The 19,499-nt window shown below is 45.7% G+C and overlaps 1 protein-coding gene across 3 annotated transcripts in view; it reads right to left on the reverse strand.

Annotated features, from left to right (window-relative positions):
* Positions 1 to 7,042: 7,042 nt before the first annotated feature.
* The window catches only part of LOC134945028 (uncharacterized), a 277,136-nt gene continuing 264,679 nt past the window's right edge, over positions 7,043 to 19,499 (reverse strand). For all 3 annotated transcript variants that reach the window (XM_063934039.1, XM_063934038.1, XM_063934037.1), the window contains one exon: positions 7,043 to 8,898. In XM_063934039.1, coding sequence (XP_063790109.1) covers positions 8,100 to 8,898 — 799 coding nt within the window. In that variant the 3' untranslated portion in view covers positions 7,043 to 8,099. The remainder of the gene's footprint in view (positions 8,899 to 19,499) is intronic.

The raw sequence follows: 19,499 nt of genomic DNA on the forward strand, positions 1-19,499 counted from the left end.
TCCAATTTGGTGTTTCTATTGACAGGATTTAGGAGTCATGGCGGTTGGACACTATTTAAGAGCAGATCAATCAGTGACAGGAGTTATGTGAATTTATATTAAATTCGATTGAATTTATACTTCATCATAATTATTTTTCTTTTGATACAAATTATTATTTACAGCAAACCTATACATGGGCCTCTTTGAGGAGGAACATGTGGGGGGGGGGCGGACTTGGTGCGGATCTCGTCCTCTACTGTAGATTTATTGATGATCTGTTCTTTATTTGGGGTGGGGATGAGGAGACATTAGTCACGTTTTTGACAAGTCTAAACATGAATAATTTTAGTTTAAAGGTCACGTACACATATAGTTTAACTAATATTTCCTATTTGGATATCGCTTTAGAGGCTGGGGAAGATGCCTTGAACACCTGTACATTTACCAAGGAGGTGGATCAGAATCGTTATTTAAATTATAGTAGTAGCCATTTACAGAAATGGCGTGAGAATGTACCCAAGGGTCAATTTGTCAGACTTAAAAGGAACAGTCCATCTATGGAGATGTTTATGATACAGGCAGAAAAGTTGAAGTAATTTATGGAACAAGGTTACCCTCCTAGTGTGGTTAGTAAAGCGTATAAGGAAGTCTGTGACATTGAGAGGGTTCATTTGCTGCAAGGGACGAAGGTTAAGGGAGGGAATAAAATTGATGGGGATATTGATAGATCAGCCAATTTCATCACCAAATATAACTCACATGCATATGAGATTAGAAACATCATTAAAAAGAATCATTCTTTTTTAAAGATGGATGAGATTTTGAATATGGGCACAGGATGTAGTGATAGAGTTATCTTCAGGAGATCTAACAATCTAAAATTGAGGCTGGCACCTAGTCATATGAAGAGCCATGCACCTGGAAAATGTGTACCCTGCTGGTTACCTGAGAAACCAGTGGGATTTCACAGGTGTGGAAATATCAGATGCCAGACCTGTCCCTTTAACAGTCGCAATGTCACTATCTTTAGATCTTTAATCACTGGAGAGTCCTTTTCCATAAAGGAATTTATTAATTGTAAATCATCTTTCATAATTTATTTATTGATTTGTAGATGTGGGAAACAATATATCGGTCGGATGGCCAGAATGGTGCATGCTAGACTGATGGAACATAAAAGGAATGTAGTCAATAAAACAAAAAAACAAAGTCTTTATGTGCATATTAGTAGCTGTGAATTGGGGAATGTAAACAGTATTCAGATGTTTGGTATTGAACAAGTCAGCAAAACATACAGAGGAGGTGATCGTTGTAGCCTCCTTTGTAAGAGAGAGGCATATTGGATATTTTGTTTAGGGACACTAGTACCATACGGCTTAAATGATACGGCGGAGCTTAATAATATCCACTAAGTGGCCTTCACAGGAAATCCAGTGTGTCTTTGTGTCTATCTGTAATTTGTCTTTGGTTTATATGTTTTTACATGTGTCTATATATTTCTATCCAAATTAGTCTCTGTGAGGAAGAGCGCTTAGTACTTTTGCCATTGATGATAATGTATAATTGGATGAAAGGTACTAATAACCATAATAGCAATGAAATTAGAATAATATAGAATAATAATGTAAGTATGAATTAAATAATCATAATATGATTTACTGTGGTGGTTGACATCGTGTACTGTAGTAGAGGGGGGTCCTCTGTGTATGGAAATGGATTATTCTAGGTGAGCATAAATGTGAGCTCTTTCTCCACAATCATGTTGATGCTCTTTGATTATCTGCTGTCCGAGTTTTGTTTTAATTGTGAAAGTTTAATTTAATTGTAGAACGCATATGAAACGCAAGATATGCTTGTGTGTCACCATGGTTACTAGTAAACAGAGATGGGTAATTGGAGACGGCGTGGGGACGTCATTATTGATGGAGATCTCTGAATATAGAACTGAGGTGATACGTATAGAGGGCGTGTGCGTACTATAGTGGTGCACGGAAGATGATGCCCAGAAATGGCACTGTGAATAATAGACCAATAGAGGCTTTTGAATATGGAACGCAGGTGGCACGCATGGAGTGCACGTGCGCAACACAGTGGCGTCTGGAAAGATTGGTGGTGCGCTATTTAAATAGGTTGCTTGGAGCAGTCTAAACATTAGTCCTGAGGAAGCCGCGGAATACAAATGCGGGGAAACGTGTTGAGTACTTATCTACACGGATTCGGTATCCTATTCGCTCTGTGGGACATCTTTGTAAATGGACCTGTGGTGCAGCGGGACCCCAATGAGGAATCTTTCCTAGTGTTATCTACAGCTGCATGGGGAGATCCTTATACAGTAAGCCGACCTATGGACCATTGTCCGTGACAGAGTGGTCATACCCTAAGCCTGAGGGGTATATATTCAGTTGTGTTTGCATGCTTAATTATAACAATCCAAGTGGATCCGATTGACTGTATTGACCTTGTGTATACCACACTAACAACAGTTCATTACTGTGGACATTGCTGGCTAATTAACCAACTAACCTATGGTCATGCATGTGATAAAGGTTTATACTAACATCTTTGGACACAGATCTGACTAAGGATATAAGGTCACAGGTTGTTCAAGCTAATTGTCGGATCACCCACATTGTGACTGTGTTTCTGAGAGAGGTGATGCACGGATGTTTATAAAGACAAAAGTGGCTACTAATGAGTATTGCTACTGACTGCCTACTAACCAACTGCATTATTGATTCACTAATTACTAATTATTTGATTTGAAACCTCTCTTGGGATTGAGAATATTCTCATGGTGTTTAATACAGATCCTGTGATCATGGATGATTACTAATAAATCACCAATTGTTCCATGGTGTTTTATATTTTATATTGTATATTATATATTTTAACACCAGTCGTGTGTGTATATGTGTACTTGTATGTTTTTTGTATTGTGGGATTAAATAATTAATATAATTAATTCTAGTTGTATGGTGCTTCATTATCTGTGGTTTGTCAGTATCCACTACAGACTAGGGGGATAATTCAGACCTGATCGCTTGCTAGCTGTTTTTTGCAGTCCTGCGTTCGCATAATCCCCGCCCACCGGGGAGTGTATTTTAGCTGTGCAAGTGTGTGATCGCATGTACGTCCGAGCGGTGCAAAAAGATCTTCTGCAGTTTCTGAGTTGCCCAGGACTTACTCAGCCTGTCTGGGACCGGAATTGACGTCAGACACCCGCCCTGCAAACGCTTGGACACGCCTGCATTTTTCCAATCACAAAACAGTCAGTTGACACCCACAAACGCCTTCTTCCTGTCAATCTCCTTGCGATCGGCTGTGCGATAGGATTCTTCGTAAAACTCATCGCACAGCAACAATCCGCTTTGTACCCATGCGACGCGCCTGCACATTGTGGTACATATGCATGCACAGTTCTGACCTGATTGCAGCGCTGCAAAAAAACGCAAGCGAGCGATCACATCTGAATTACCCCCTAGGAGAAAAGGACTTACCGGTATGTATTAAATTCCTATTTTCTCTTAGTTCCTAGTGGATACTGGGGTCTTGTACTTTATTACCATGGCGAAGTCCTAAAGCTCCCAAACGGGTGGGAGAGTGCTGAGACCCCTGTAAAAGCGCCTGACCAAACTGAAGGTCATCCTTGGCCAAGGTATGGAACCCATAGAATTTAACAAACGTGGTCGAACCAGACCAAGTTGCAGCTCGGCACAGTTGTAGTGCCGAGACACCCCGGGCAGCCGCCCAGGAAGAGCCCACTGACCTTGTTGAGTGGGCCTGAATAGACGTCGGAAAAGGCAGAGCCGCCGAAGTATAAGCCTGTTGAATGGTTAACCAGAGCCAACGAGCAACAGAATGCTTAGAAGCTGGCCAATTTTGGAGGCATCATAAAGGACAACAGTGAGTCAGATTTCCGATAATGGGCCGTCCTTTGGACATAAATCTTCAGAGCCCTGACCACGTCCACGGACTCAGGACTAACGGAAGCATCAGTCAACCCCGGAACCACAATAGGCTGATTCACATGAAAAGCTGACACCACCTTCGGCAAAAGTTCCGCCCTATCTTCGTGAAAAATCAAATACGGACTCTTGCAGGACAAGGCTCCTAATTTAGAGACATGCCGGGCTGACGCCAATGCCAATAACATCACCGTCTTCCAGGTGAGAAATTTCAACTCCACCCTATGTAAGGGTTCGAACCAATCCGATTGGAGAAAAGACAGAACCACATTGAGGAAAGTTTGTACTTCAGGCAACATGGCAAGCTGTTTCTGGAAGAAAATAGAGAGCGCCGAAATCTGGACTTTGATGAAGCCTAGGTGTAGGCTCATATCCACTCCTGCTTGCAGGAAAAGTAGAAAACGACCAATTCTAAATTCCACCAGAGGAACCTTTCTACTTTCACACCAGGAAACATACTTTTTCCAGATACGATGATAATGTTTCGACATCACCATCTTCCTGGCCTGGACCATGGTGGAAATAACTTGGGAGGGAAGACCTTTTCTTGCTAGATTCTCCCTCTCAACTATATATATATATATATATATATATATATATATATATCCCATCCAGGAACGGCACTTGAAGACAAATAATAGCCAACTTGAAGTATATTTGGCTATTATTTGTCTCTGAGTGCCGTTCTTGGATGGCATTTACATGTTATATGTTCGAGTACCGAAGCAGATTGAATTATTGGAGAGTGCCACCAGTTTTTGGATTGTTCTATACAGTAGAAATATATACAGTATTTGTAAAAGTCCTTTAATCTGGATTAAAGGACTTTTAAAAACTATGCTATGAGAGTCTGGTGAGTGCTGCCCTTCCAGACAATCTTGTTTGGAGTGTGTTCACTCAGGAAAGGCACTGCGGCAAGTATATAAGTTAATTAAGTGATGCTGGGCCACACAAACCATATATTTATATATTATACATACTGTACTTATATGGAAACCCCCTTAAAAAACCTGTGTTTTACCTTGGAAGGTGCCGCAAAGTGGGAGAGTGCCTTCTGTGGAGTGGACACTGAAGGCGCCGTGGTTGCGGGAGCATTGTACTGAAGACATTGAAGGGGCCATGAGAGTGCTGTGGTGTGGACATTGAAGGGACTGGTGGGGGGAGGGGGTGCTGTGGTTTTTGAAGGGAGAGTGCTGTGAGCTGGAAATCTCAGTTTTATTTTTACAACTGACTATAATGCACAGGCTGTGGAGAGGAGCCAGACCGCCATCACTTGGAACAGTCATCCGGAAGGATCAATCGTCGACTAGGAGACAAAAGACCCACAGCATGGCAATCAGGTAAGTGGAATGACCTTGTTTTTTGTATGTACCTCCTAGAGTGACGATAATGAGGGGTGTGGTTCATGGGGATGGCATATCTTGTGAGGCTATGCCCCTTGTAGTGAGACCACCCCCCTTTTCTGTGAGCACTCGCGCCGAAAGTGCGTGCAAGTGCAACGTGTACCACAGACATTCTCCCCTTCCCCTATCATGGTGCCCCCCCTGTCATTTTTTTCTGGATCCGCCCCTGATATGAGATCCCGACCACTTGTTCAGCAGATACAGGTTAAGAGAACTCCACTCTACAAACTTTCATTAACCAACTCTAGACTTACCTGTTTACTCAAGCATATTATTAATGCCTCTTTTAGTTTCCATTAAAAAAAAAAAAAAAAAACAAGCCAAATGCTTACAGTAGCTCCTTTTTTTTTAGTCTCTGTGGGCCTAATTCAGACCTGATCGTAGCCCTGCAAAATTTTGCAGGGCTACGATCAGGCATGCTGACATGCGGGGGGACGCCTAGCACAGGGCTAGTCCGCCCCGCATGTCAGGCCCGCAGAAGTACAAAAGCATCGCACATCGACGATGCTTTTGCACTTCAGGAGTAGCTCCCGGCCAGCACAGCTTTTGCGTGCTGGCCGGGAGCTACACGTCGCTGCCCGGGTCGCAGTGGCTGCGTGTGACGTCAAGCAGCCGCTGCGGCCCGCCGCCACTTGGTCCAGCCACACCTGCGTTGGCCGGACCGGACCCACAAAACGGCGGCCAAACTCCGCCGTGCCGCCCCTTCCCACCCAGCGACCGCCTCTGCCTGTCAGTCAGGCAGAGGCGATCGCTAAGCAACGGCAGCCGTCAGCTGTCAGCCATGCGTCGGCACACTATGGCGCTGAGGCATGCGCACTTCTGACCTGATCGTCAGAAGTCAGGCTGGGACTGCAGAGAGGGCGCCACGGCGGGGAAGCCGGGGCAGCGTCATGACCTGCATCCCCCCCCGGCAGCGGTCACATGACGGGGTAGTGGTCATGTGACCGGGGGAGAGAGGGGGGTTAGGTGGAGCACTGCACCTGGAGCTGTCAGGAGCCTGTACCCAGTGCAGTACATATAAACCACGATAAGCCTCAGCTCATGCCATCTTATCGGGGCTAATAGGATAGACCCATGGGCGATTTCATTACCGGCAATAATGTAACGTGGGTAATAAGATACTGCCCTAAGTATCACCTGAATGTATGAAGGAGGGATCACAGGTATCTTCAATACCTGCTGCAATCCATCCATTTCTGCCGGCAGCCGCATCCTCATAGGTTTCTATGCGTTGCTGCCTGATTTACCAATATCCGGAATGTGAAGCTCTGCCGATCTTCACAACAACCACCATCTTCATATGGCAGTAGTCCGTTGTAGCCTAGGCACTACACATCACGGCTATAGTTCGGGCAGGGTTCCCCAGGAACACTCCGCTGCAAATGGCAGGTGTGCATGTGCGGTCAGCGGGACAATGCATGCTCAGAAGCCTCGGCAGCCCTTACAGCACATCGCGGGGATGGTCTCCTTTCAGAGCCCCTGTCTCTGCGGCTGCTGGATCATACATTCAGCCATAGTGATCGCATGTTGCAATGTAATCATGGGCGCTAATATTGCACCCAGATTGCATTGCATATGTGATCTATGATGAATGGGCCATTATAACACTTGTCTTAGTGTTATTAACCCAATATATGTGTAGTAAAGTCAGTATTCTAATAAGAATAACAACAAATAAAGATGATCATGCAAAGCAACAGTTGCCGTGACTTTATTAAATGAGATTCTGATTCTATTCTTTTGCACGATTTGCATTTTATTGTCCGGCTAGTAACCAACACACACTATCTCTTTGAAATCTGGTATTACATTTAATCTGATGCTGGAACACCTAGTATGGAAAACTGCAGCTGATCTGACAGGTCAAAAATGACTGAAATGTATTTAAAATTTTATTCAATAAAAAAAGACTTTATATATATATATATATATATATATATATATATATTACAATGAGGCTGATTTCAGATGGGTGACTTTACTGCAGCCATTTGTTGGCTGTGGCATGGTGCCTTCAGCAACCTATGGCACACCAGTTGTGGTTGAAATGCAAGTCTCAAAAAGTGTGCTCTGATTTTTTGGGTTTCTTGGAACTAGTGGCATATGCCCGCATTAGCTGAAGTTGCTCATTGCTCTGACACTCCAACAGGGGGTGCATTTCTTAGTTCTGCAGTAACAACATCATCTCGTATTCCACCCAATGCTGCAAGGGCACAACTGTTATATCTCTATAGGTTTACAAGCCATGTGAAAGATGCCCAAACATGAACTCAACCGCAAAGAAACTGTAAATGGATGCCTCCTGATTGACAATAAATACGTTATAATTTATGCGAATCACATGAGAATTATCCAGTACATGAGTAAACCTTGTGAGGGTTGTTGGTTTTAGTTTTGGTTCTGCATCGGGAAACCTAGCTGCTATAACCTTTAATACTAAAGAGTATTCTGACAGCAGCTCAGTTTCTCATTCCTTTCTTCATTTCTTTAGCAAGAAAAGAATTCCCTAGTTCTTCCATACTGTAGGTCATGGTTTGCAGATTGCCCTATGGAAGATGGCTGAAGAGAGGGATGAGAAACAGTAAAATACTCCAAGCTGAGATCCATCTCTGTACAACCTGTGCAAAATTGTTCAAACTATGGTAAGATTACGAGAGTCTTGGTTTTGCTAAAATAAACTTGGTACAGTAATTGGTCTACATTTGTGCAGATGCTTGGGGGTAATTTCAACCCTTTATATGTGACGCCTTCATGGTCTATTTTGCACTGTGCTTATCATTATATTTGGGAGAGCATTGCGACGTTTCCTCCAGGATCCAAGATCACTGGAGTAATTTTTAATCTGTTGGAACCAATGTTGAGTTCGGGAACTGTCATTATCTCGAAACACAAACCCTTCTCTTCTGATCTCCAAGAGTTCAAATGTATCTTCACATTCTGGGTCTGTGGACACCACACAGTGGCCAAGTTTCAGGGGGTCCCTGAGCATCACAAATTTCCCATTACTTTTGTCTTTGATCAGCACCAAAACAGCATCTTTAACTGTTTTATCAGAAGTGCTACTTTCCGGACCACCATCAGAAATCTTCTTCATGTTCACCATCAGAAGAGCATGTACATTCTGGAACTTTAGAGACTTGCAACCTTTCTTTACCCATTGGCCATCTGTAGGTTGTGCTAATTGCAGAGATCCTTCTTTAATGAAGCGTGTCTCCTCTCTTGGCCAGCTGACTTGCTTGATTGCCATCTCTCTCATCTCAATGTTGGTCACTTCCCTATTCTTCCTGCTCTCTCTGCGGAAGGAACGTAACGTCCATGTGTTCCCTTCCTGCTTAGTTTTCATATTGATGTGCTCTAAGTGGGATTCAATTCGGCTTTTGGCTTCCCACAAACTGCTGTGATCAGGGTGAAACTCTGTTGTACTTTTGAGTATCCGGCTCAGGAGGAGAGGGTACTTAGTGACTCTTTGTAAAGGAGCCATGAGGAATGATCGGAGGTTCATGCGTCGTAGAGCAGTGTTATCATTTTGAGACACATCCAGGAAAATTCTAAAATTAAGGAATTAGAAATAAGAATACGTAAGTTTTCCCAGGAGAAACACACATGCAACATTCTACTCTGCAGACTGCATTCTACTTAACATCTGTAATGTCAATAACAAGTGTGCTAGGTTAACCAACTAACAATTCAATTCTTGCAAAGGCACTCAGCAATTAATTGAATTACCCTGAGAGAATTATTTTGAGACATACAAAATTTATTGTAGGTGTCTGAAAGCCCAACTGGAGATTTAAAGAAAAGAAACAGTTTTTGCAGTACCTCTTGTGATCAACAGGTGGTGGCGGAAACCTGCTATTATATATATATTATATGTGTAGATATAGATCCAAGTCAGCAGGACTTGAAGTAAATGATCAAGCAGAAGCAAAACCATTATACCGACATTTCAATGTTATTAAAACATTTCATCATGGTACATGAAAATGTTCTTAGAATATTGTGACGTTGGTATAATGGTTTTGCTTCTGTTTGATCATTTACTTCACATACCCATTGCTTGGTATTGTATTTTCTCCCCTTGTGCTATTTTGGAGGGCACTGGACTGTTATTTGGAGAAGGAGAGTGCCAAAGAATGCAAACAGTCAAACGTATTATGTATTAAGCCTGTTAGTTAATGGAAATATTTCAGAAATGTACATAATCTGGGAAAATATGTTGAACAAAAATGAGAGGCAGCTTTTGGATTTAAAGATGTTGCACTAACCCCAGACTGATTGCATTTTTTGGATTTAAGCATCTAGTTATCATCTAACATCCAACAATGTACTAGCATCTTCAGCTTTGTATAACCACTGCTTCAGCCTTCTCTAGCATGCAATGATTGGCAGGGTTATAAAAACCCCTCTGAGGACCCAGAGAGAGAGATCTAAAGTACCTTAAAAAGTCCAGCACAAGCAGTTAATTTTAGGCTGTTGTGAGACTCAAGTGCTGCAGGTAGATTTCATTCTGTTTATCAAACCTACAAACAGATTTTCAGTTCCTCTTTTACCTGTCTTTGCACTGGATGCTGTTACATTGCCGGTAGTCGGGATCCCAATGGTCAGGATACCAACACCGGAATCCCGACCACTGACAATACCTACAGCTGTAATCCCAGCTAACAGGGGCTATTCCCACTCGTGGGTGTCCACGACACCCATAGAGTGGGAATAGAGCCACCGAGCTTGCAGCGTGGTGAGCGCAGCGAGCCTGCAAGGGGTTTCATTGCACTCGCCCCTCCTGCTGGCATTCCGGCGGCCGGGATCCTGGTGTCAGTATGCTGACCGCCGGGATCCTGGCGTCAGTATGCTGACCGCCGGGATCCCGGCCACTGTCAAAGTAAAAAATATTACATAGAGAGAACATACAAACCCCACACATTATGAGTTGCTATGCTTGCAAATACACGCAGCGAGCACAGCAATATATGATAACATATGCACTCACACAGACATGCCAGAAAGATATATTCAACACATATTTCATACAGCACATACATTTAAACATATCAAGCACCAGACATCATAAGGTTTCAAATTATATAATGGAATATAACCTCATGTATGTGTATTGATGGAGCGGAGCTAGATGGGCATGTCATGCATGGTGTCAGGATGACCGGGAGAATGTGTGTGTCAATTTGATGCCTGTGATTAAGTTGTAGCACATTGCCATGAGTAGATATGATTAATTGTAGGAATATGAAGTCACTTTTACTGGAACAAAAGGATTTTTAAAGGAGCATGTGTGGACAGGAAACCAAAGGCCAGCAACCTTTAACAAAAGCCCTCACACTGACCAATGACTCATCATGAATGAGAAAGTTCCCTCCCCTAGACCAATAACAGAGAGATCTGTACACCCCCAACAGACTCAGAGTATAGCTGATCCCACACAGAAGAGTTTCCTGTCCTGTTCTTCTCCTGGGTCCTGAGCGAGATGGTGTGTTGGTGATACTCTGCTGCTGTTAGCTGGTGTTGAGGCAGAGCTAAAGATGGAAGAACTGGAGCGATTAGTGCATAAAGTGCATTGAGAGAGAGGGTAATTGTATGCTGGCTGTGTCTGTAATGAATTAGTTTGTAATAACTGCTTACTGTGTAAATTGTAACCATGTAAATATATATACTGTACATGTGATATATTGTATACATATCCTTTTTAAAACAAATATATACATCAATGAACTTTGGAACTCAGATAATGTGTGGGTGTATTGTTTTCTCTTATGGGATGTAGTGTTTTGCGACGTACAGCGCACATTCATAGCACATGGTAATAAGATGCGCCTGGCGTCCGCAGTATATATTAGAGCTGGCATTTTAAATATTTATTAGAAAGTAATTTGACTTGAACACCACCGACATACCATACCCAACGCCTTTGCACATCTTACATTCTATTTCCACACAGATGTTGTTATGGGGGGTAGGGATGGAGGTGTGGTTAGCACTGCTGCAGTAAGAAGCACAAAATATAATGCAGACATCTCCATTATGTACTATTAGCCTGAGACATAGCCGCGGACAATCCGCATGCAGTGCCGATGCTCACGTAGTTGATTATTTGATTCTGCGCATGCACCAAAAATTCTGGCAACACTATGGCACATGCATTACACAGACTGTATGCACAAAGATGCCACTGCGACCGATTGAAACAGTATCTGAAAGGTGGTGGAAAAATGGAGGCATCGACTGGGATGAGGCTAGCAGTGCATGCAAAAAGTGGCCATGTTATGGGAGTGTCACAGCATACCTCTCAACAGTCCCAATTTTCGCGGGACAGTCCCGTTTTTGGGGACTGTCCCGCTGTCCCACCCACGGGCCGCAGTGTGCCGCGGTGGGGTGGGGGGGGGGGGGGGCAGTTGGGAGGCTCCTGCACGCGCTGCCCTGCTTAGCAGGGCAGTGGTGAATAGACGCTGTGCGCATGCGCACATCGTCTATTCACTAGAGTCAGAGGTAGAGGGGGCATGCCAGCGGCTCACAGAGCGCTGGGCATGCCCCCTCAGTGATGAAAATGGGGCGTGGCTCGTGATCGCGGGTCCTCCGCGAAGCCACACCCCTTTGCTTAGGCCACACCCTTTTTCTTCTTTATGAAGATGCAAAGTTGGGAGGTATGTCACAGGCGTGTCAATACAAGCAGCTTCGTTTACATACGCGAGCACAGGAGGCAGTGGTCAGACTGAGAAACTGCACCAGCCATATTCCTTGCACATTCAGCCACACGGATGGACACAAGGGAAGGAGTTTATAGGCCATAAGCAATAGATGCTGGGCCCATGTCCCTGCGCCTCCAAGACCTGGCTCATTTTCATGTATTTTATTTCAGCAATTACTTTTTATTTTTGATGCAATTACATTTTAGATTGTGAAGTTGAGGACATTTAAATCTTTTGCATGGAAATTTACTAAAATTGATGGAACTGTAAATGTCATTATCTGAGGAAGACAAAACCAAATTCCATGATGTTTCCCATGGTTATATATTTACAGTGATCCACAGAAAATTACCCAGAAATGCATTTGTCTAGTTCTTCTGAGCACAGAGATACCAAATATTTATTTTAATATAAGAACTATGGAAATAATATGGACAAAAACAGGATAGTATTAAATCTTATTCTTACTAATAACTATCCAAAGCAACTATTAGTGTAGCAGCAGTTACTACTGGATCCAGCTTAGAAATGCTTTACATGGGATAACTGACCAAGGCCTCCCACCCTAGAAGAAGACCCGGGGTGACCACTGTGATTTCACGTTAGAATACAGAAGTTGCCGGTCTGCCATTGACAGTCATGGCTGAAAGATAGGGGCATGCTGAGCGGCACAACCCGTTCATCTCAATTATGATATTTCAAAGTATTATTTTTCCACTACATCATTAATAGTTTATTACACTTGCAAAATCTGAAATCTGTAAACACATTTTTTTCCAGCTAGCCTTTGTCAGATACATAGAGTCTAATAATTAAAGTAGTAAAGTGTTCCAGGTTCTCATTCCTCCCTGTTCCTGTTCCCTCGTATCAATGCCTGGATTGTCCAACCCTATAATATTTATCTCATTATGGTCTATATACACTGCTCAAAAAAATAAAGGGAACACTCAAATAACACATCCTAGATCTAAATTAATGAAATATTCTTATTAAATACTTTGTTCTTTACATAGTTGAATGTGCTGACAACAAAATAACACAAAAATTATCAATGGAAAACGAGTTTTATGGTAAGAACTTACCTTTGTTAAAACTCTTTCTGCGAGGTACACTGGGCTCCACAAGTCTGGACAATGGGGTGTAGAGTATGATCTTGATCCGAGGCACCAACAGATTCAAAGCTTTGACTGTTCCCAGAATGCACAGCGCTGCCTCCTATATCACCCCGCCTCCCAGCACAGGAGCTCAGTTTTAGTTAACCAGCCCAATGCAGTAGTAGGAAAAGAGACGACAACGGTTAGTAGCCACATATACCATACTCTCATGACAAGAGAAGTGTCAGCGGCTAATGGCATATCAACCCAAAGAAGCTAAGTGCGTCAAGGTGGGCGCCTTGTGGATCCCAGTGTACCTCGCAGAAAGAGTTTTAACAAAGGTAAGTTCTTACCATAAAACTCGTTTTCTGCTGCGGGGTACACTGGGCTCCACAAGTCTGGACAATGGGGATGTCCTAAAGCAGTTCCTTATGGGAGGAGACACACTGTAGCGGGCACAAGAACCCGGCGTCCAAAGGAAGCATCCTGGGAAGCGGCAGTATCGAAGGCATAGAACCTTATGAACGTGTTCCCGGAGGACCACGTAGCCGCCTTGCACAATTGATCAAGGGTCGCACCACGGTGGGCCGCCCAAGAAGGTCCAACAGACCGAGTAGAATGGGCCGTAATGTGAGCAGGAGCTGACAGACCAGCCTTCACATAAGCATGTGCAATCACCATTCTAATCCATCTGGCCAGGGTCTGCTTGTGAGCAGGCCAGCCACGTTTGTGAAATCCAAACAAAACAAAGAGAGAATCAGATTTTTGAATAGAAGCAGTTCTCTTCACATAGATACGGAGAGCCTGTACCACATCCAAAGACCGCTCAGGAGAGACAAAGGCTGGAACCACAATCTCCTGATTAAGGTGGAACGAAGAAACCACCTTAGGTAAATATCCGGGACGAGTCCTAAGAACCGCCCGGTCATGGTGAAAAATCAGATATGGGGAACTACAAGACAAGGCACCCAGATCCGACACTCTTCTAGCAGAGGCAATAGCCAGCAAGAACACCACCTTAAGGGAAAGCCACTTAAGGTCAGCTGAACCAAGAGGTCCAAATGGAGGCTCCTGCAACGCCTCCAAAACCACCGACAAGTACCAAGGAGCCACAGGCGGGACATAGGGAGGTTGGATATGCAACACACCCTGAGTGAAAGTATGAACATCAGGTAAAGTCGCAATTTTTCTCTGAAACCACACCGACAAGGCAGTAATATGAACCTTGAGGGAGGCCAGACGCAGGCCTAAATCTAGGCCCTGCTGCAGAAAAGCCAAAAGTTTGGCTGTACTAAACTTGGAAGCGTCATAATTGTTAGATGCGCACCAAACAAAGTATGAATGCCAGACCCTATGGTAAATCCGAGCAGAAGCCGGTTTCCGGGCCCGCAACATAGTTTTAATGACCTCTTCATAAAAACCCTTAGCCCTCAAGACGGAAGCTTCAAGAGCCACGCCGTCAAAGATAGCCGGGCTAGGTCCTGGTAGACACAAGGGCCCTGAATGAGGAGGTCTGGGCGTTGTGGAAGTAGAAGTGGGCGCTCTGACGATAGGCCTTGCAGGTCTGAGAACCAGTGCCGTCTGGGCCACGCCGGAGCTATGAGAAGCAGATTTCCTTTTTCTTGCTTGAACTTCCGAATTACCCTGGGCAGAAGTGACACCGGAGGGAACACGTACGGCAGCAGAAACCTCCACGGCACCGCCAGCGCATCCACGAATGCTGCTTGAGGATCCCTTGTCCTTGCTCCGAAGACCGGAACCTTGTGATTGTGTCGAGACGCCATCAGATCCACATCTGGAAGACCCCACCTTTCCACGAGGAGTTGAAACACTTCTGGATGGAGGCCCCACTCGCCGGCATGCACGTCCTGACGACTGAGAAAGTCCGCTTCCCAATTCAGGACTCCCGGAATGAATATTGCCGATATTGCCGGTAGATGGCGTTCTGCCCACTCTAGAATTCGTGAGGCTTCCTTCATTGCCAAACGGCTTCGAGTGCCGCCTTGATGATTTATGTAAGCCACTGTGGTGGCGTTGTCCGACTGTACTTGAACAGGACGGTTCTGAATTAAATGATGGGCCAGGTTCATCACATTGAAGACCGCCCGCAACTCAAGAATGTTGATCGAGAGGAGAGATTCCTCCTTGGTCCACCGACCCTGTAAGGTGTGCTGCTCCAGCACCGCGCCCCAACCTCTTAGACTGGCATCTGTCGTCAACAGGACCCAGTTGGATATCCAGAAGGGACGGCCCCTGCACAATTGTTGGTCCTGGAGCCACCAGAGCAGCGACAGACGGACCTCCGGAGTCAATGAGATCATGTGAGACCTGATCCGGTGAGGCAGGCCGTCCCACTTGGCTAGAATCAGCTTCTGGAGGGGACGAGAATGGAATTGAGCATACTCCACCATGTCGAATGCTGACACCATGAGGCCCAGCACCTGCATAGCCGAATGTATCGACACTTGCGGACGAGAAAGGAAGCAACAAATCCTCTCCTGAAGCTTCAGTACTTTCTCCTGAGACAAGAACAACCTCTGGTTGTGAGTGTCTAACAGCGCTCCCAGGTGCACCATGCTCTGAGCAGGGACCAGGGAGGATTTCTTCTAGTTGATGAGCCACCCGTGGGCTTTTAGAAACCGGTCCGTCTAATCCAGATGACACAGGAGAAGATCTGGGGAATTTGCAAGGATTAACAAGTCGTCCAGATATGGCAGTATCCTGACCCCTTGACGGTGGAGTACCACCGTCATCACCGCCATAACTTTGGTGAAGACTCGCTGAGCCGCTGTTAAACCAAAAAGGTAACGCCCGAAACTGATAATGGATGTTGCCAATAGCAAACCTCAGGTATTGTTGATGTGACACTGCTATAGGAATATGCAGGTCAGCATCCTGTATGTCCAAGGAGACCATGTAGTCCCCAGGTTCCAAGGCCAGAACTATAGAGCGAAGGGTTTCCATACGGAACTTGGAAATCTTCACAAACCTGTTCAATGCCTTGAGGTTGAGAATGGGCCGGGAGGACCCATTCGGTTTCGGGACTAGAAACAGCGGAGAATAGTACCCGCGGCCCCTCTGAGCAAGAGGCACCTGTACTACGACTCCTGTATCCAGGAGGGTCTGTACCACAGAGTGTAGAGTTTTTGCATTTGTCCGGTCCAAAGGGACGTCTGTCTGGCAAAATCGATGAGGGGGACGGTTTTTGAAGGCAATGGCGTAACCTCGAGTGACGACTTCCCGTACCCAGGCATCTGAAGTGGTCTTCAACCATTCCTGGGTATACCCTAGAAGCCGGCCTCCCACCCTGTGATCCCCCAGGGGGAGGCCCGCCCCATCATGCGGCAGGCTTATCGTCTTGGCAGCTGGCTGACGGGCAGCCCAGGCTCTTTTGGGCTTCGGCTTACCAGGTTTGGAAGTGCGGGCCTGCTTATGGTACACCTGACCTTTTGCTTTACCTGAAGGACGAAAGGGTCGAAAGGACGTACCTTTAGCCTTCGACACAGAAGGAGCGGTATTAGGTAGACAGGAAGTTTTGGCAGTAGCCAAGTCAGCCACTATCTTATTTAAGTCCTCCCCAAACAGAATATCTCCCTTGAAAGGGAGTACCTCCTGGGTTTTTCTAGAGTCCAGATCCACAGACCAGGATCTCAGCCACAATATCCGTCGAGCCAGGACTGACGTAGTAGAGGCCTTGGCTGCCAGGATACCGGCATCAGAAGCCGCCTCTTTAATATATCGAGAAGCTGTGACAATATATGACAAGCATTGTCTAGCATGGTCAGAGGAGATTTCAGCTTCTAACTCCAAGGCCCATGCTTCAATAGCCTCAGCAGCCCATGAAGCTGCAATAGTAGGCCTTTGTGCAGCACCCGTGAGGGTGTAAATCGCTTTTAGACAACCCTCCACACGTTTATCCGTAGGCTCTTTCAGAGACGTGACGGTAGTGACAGGTAGAGCTGAGGAAACCACCATCCTAGCCACATGTGAGTCCACTGGAGGAGGTGTTTCTCAAATGTTAGACAGCTCTGGCGCGAGGGGATAGCGAGCCAGCACCCTCTTTTGAGGCACAAACTTCGTACCCAGGTTTTCGCAGGGTTCCTGACGTATATCCACTAGGTGATCAGAGTGAGGTAAAACCTGTTTAACCACCTTCTGACGCTTGAACCTATCTGGTTTCTTAGGAAGCACGGATGGCTCGGGATCATCCGTAATCTGCAGAATTAATTTAATAGCCTCCAAAAGGTCAGGAACATCCACATGTGAACTACCCTCCCCATCAGCCATATCTGAGTCAGAACCTGTGGGGTCAGTGTAAGTGCCGTCCTCATCAGACGAGGTGTCAGTGACAGCAGTGGATTGTGAGGAGACGAGCGCTCGCTTAGAGGACCTCTTGGACTAAGCCCAGCGTTGGTCATACTTTTTAGTAGTCAAGGACTGGTTCAACTTCTTTAATTGAGCAGATAAATCGTCCGCCCACGGCGGGTTAGCTGCAGGGCCCACATACGGTTGTACTGGCATTGGGGGTCCCATAGGGGGTGTTAGTTTATGAACTAGCATATGCAGAAGCGTGGAAAAGCGTCCCACAGTGGGTCAGTATGTGCCTCCGTTGCCACAGTCCCACTGGGGGGCAAGGAGCCCCCAGAACCAGAGCCCACAGCTGCTATATTCTCCTCATATGTGCCTGTGGCTTCAGCAACACCAGCAGTGTGTTCCGCCCCAGAACCGTTACCCTCAGAAGCAGACATGATATAACTTGCAGTATGAGGTAACACAGTACAATTATCAGCAGCACAATATCCCAAACCCCTGCGCAGTGTAGTCAGCACTAGCAGAGATAAAGGAGAGATATGGTGACCAAATCACAGCGAAAAATACGTAATACAGTATATCTTTGTGAAAATCCTATATTAGATAACACCTGACGCACCAAGCTCCCTCAGGTTATAGAATATAGGGATAGCAAGTTGAGTGAAAGACACGAGATGGACAACACTCAGCTATCAAATGCACACACAGAAGGTCACAGTTTGTACAATGCAGAGGTTATTACAGACAATAATACTGCACTGGACTAGCTTACACAGCTATATAACAGTAGATATAACAGTACACAGTAAGAAGTGGATGTATATCACAGGGTAATTGTACTATAAAACCCTGACTAAATGCACTCTTCTTAACTATCACTGTCTAAAAAGGCAGGCAGAATACTTAAGTGTCATGTAAAGGCACAGCGCTGACAACCAGGCGGCTGTACATAGGAGGATTTGCCCAAGCAGTCCCAGGAACAGTGAGCTGAGGAGTAATGGCGTCGCAGACACTGACTGGGAGTGAGGAAAAGACAGATATGCAGCTCCAGGGCGAGAACATTTGCTGGAAATGGCGCCCTGGGGCTGGGGGAGGGACTTCAGGTCTAAGCCTTATCCCCCTTGCTGGCAAAACCACCGGGTACTGTGGGCGATATAAGAAGTGGTTTAGAGAGAAAACCCGACCTGCGCCCATGCCCTGGTGATCTAGTGGGATCGTCTGTACTGCCACAGTGTCCACTGCCAGCGCGCGCGGCCCGCCTCCCACTGACCGCGCTGGATCGCGATAAAGACCGGGTCCCGCGAGCGGAACCCACTTACCACCTCCCAAAGCACGGCCACGCGATCCTGGAGTGCCCCAGTCGTGTGTGTCTAACATGAAGAAAACCAGAGCCTCCGCAGTAGGTACCCGGCAACCAGGGTTCGGGAGTGTACAGCGCCGCTGGGGAGAGCTGGAGCTGCAGCAGTGAATGTCACAAAACATTTACCACCGCTGCTGCCCTTGAAGTCTTCACTTTTTACCTCATAAAAAACTTTTCTCAGGGCTGCTTGGAGCAGCCCCTCTGTTAAGTGCCTGCTTACTGCAGCACCAACTGACAAACTGAGCTCCTGTGCTGGGAGGCGGGGTGATATAGGAGGCGGCGTTGTGCATTCTGGGAACAGTCAAAGCTTTGAGTCTGTGGGTGCCTCGGATCAAGATCCTACTCTACACCCCATTGTCCAGACTTGTGGAGCCCAGTGTACCCCGCAGCAGAAATCAAATTTATTAACCCATGGAGGTCTGGATTTGGAGTCACACTCAAAATTAAAGTGGAAAAACACACTACAGGCTGATCCAACTTTGATGTAATGTCCTTAAAACAAGTCAAAATGAGGCTCAGTAGTGTGTGTGGCCTCCACATGCCTGTATGACCTCCCTACAACCCACACAAGTGGCTCAGGTAGTGCAGCTCATCCAGGATGGCACATCAATGCGAGCTGTGGCAAGAACGTTTGCTGTGTCCAGAGCATGGAGGCGCTACCAGGAGACAGGCCAGTACATCAGGAG

The sequence above is a fragment of the Pseudophryne corroboree genome, chromosome 7, assembly GCF_028390025.1.
Source record: "Pseudophryne corroboree isolate aPseCor3 chromosome 7, aPseCor3.hap2, whole genome shotgun sequence".
NCBI classification, from domain to species: Eukaryota; Metazoa; Chordata; class Amphibia; order Anura; family Myobatrachidae; genus Pseudophryne; species Pseudophryne corroboree.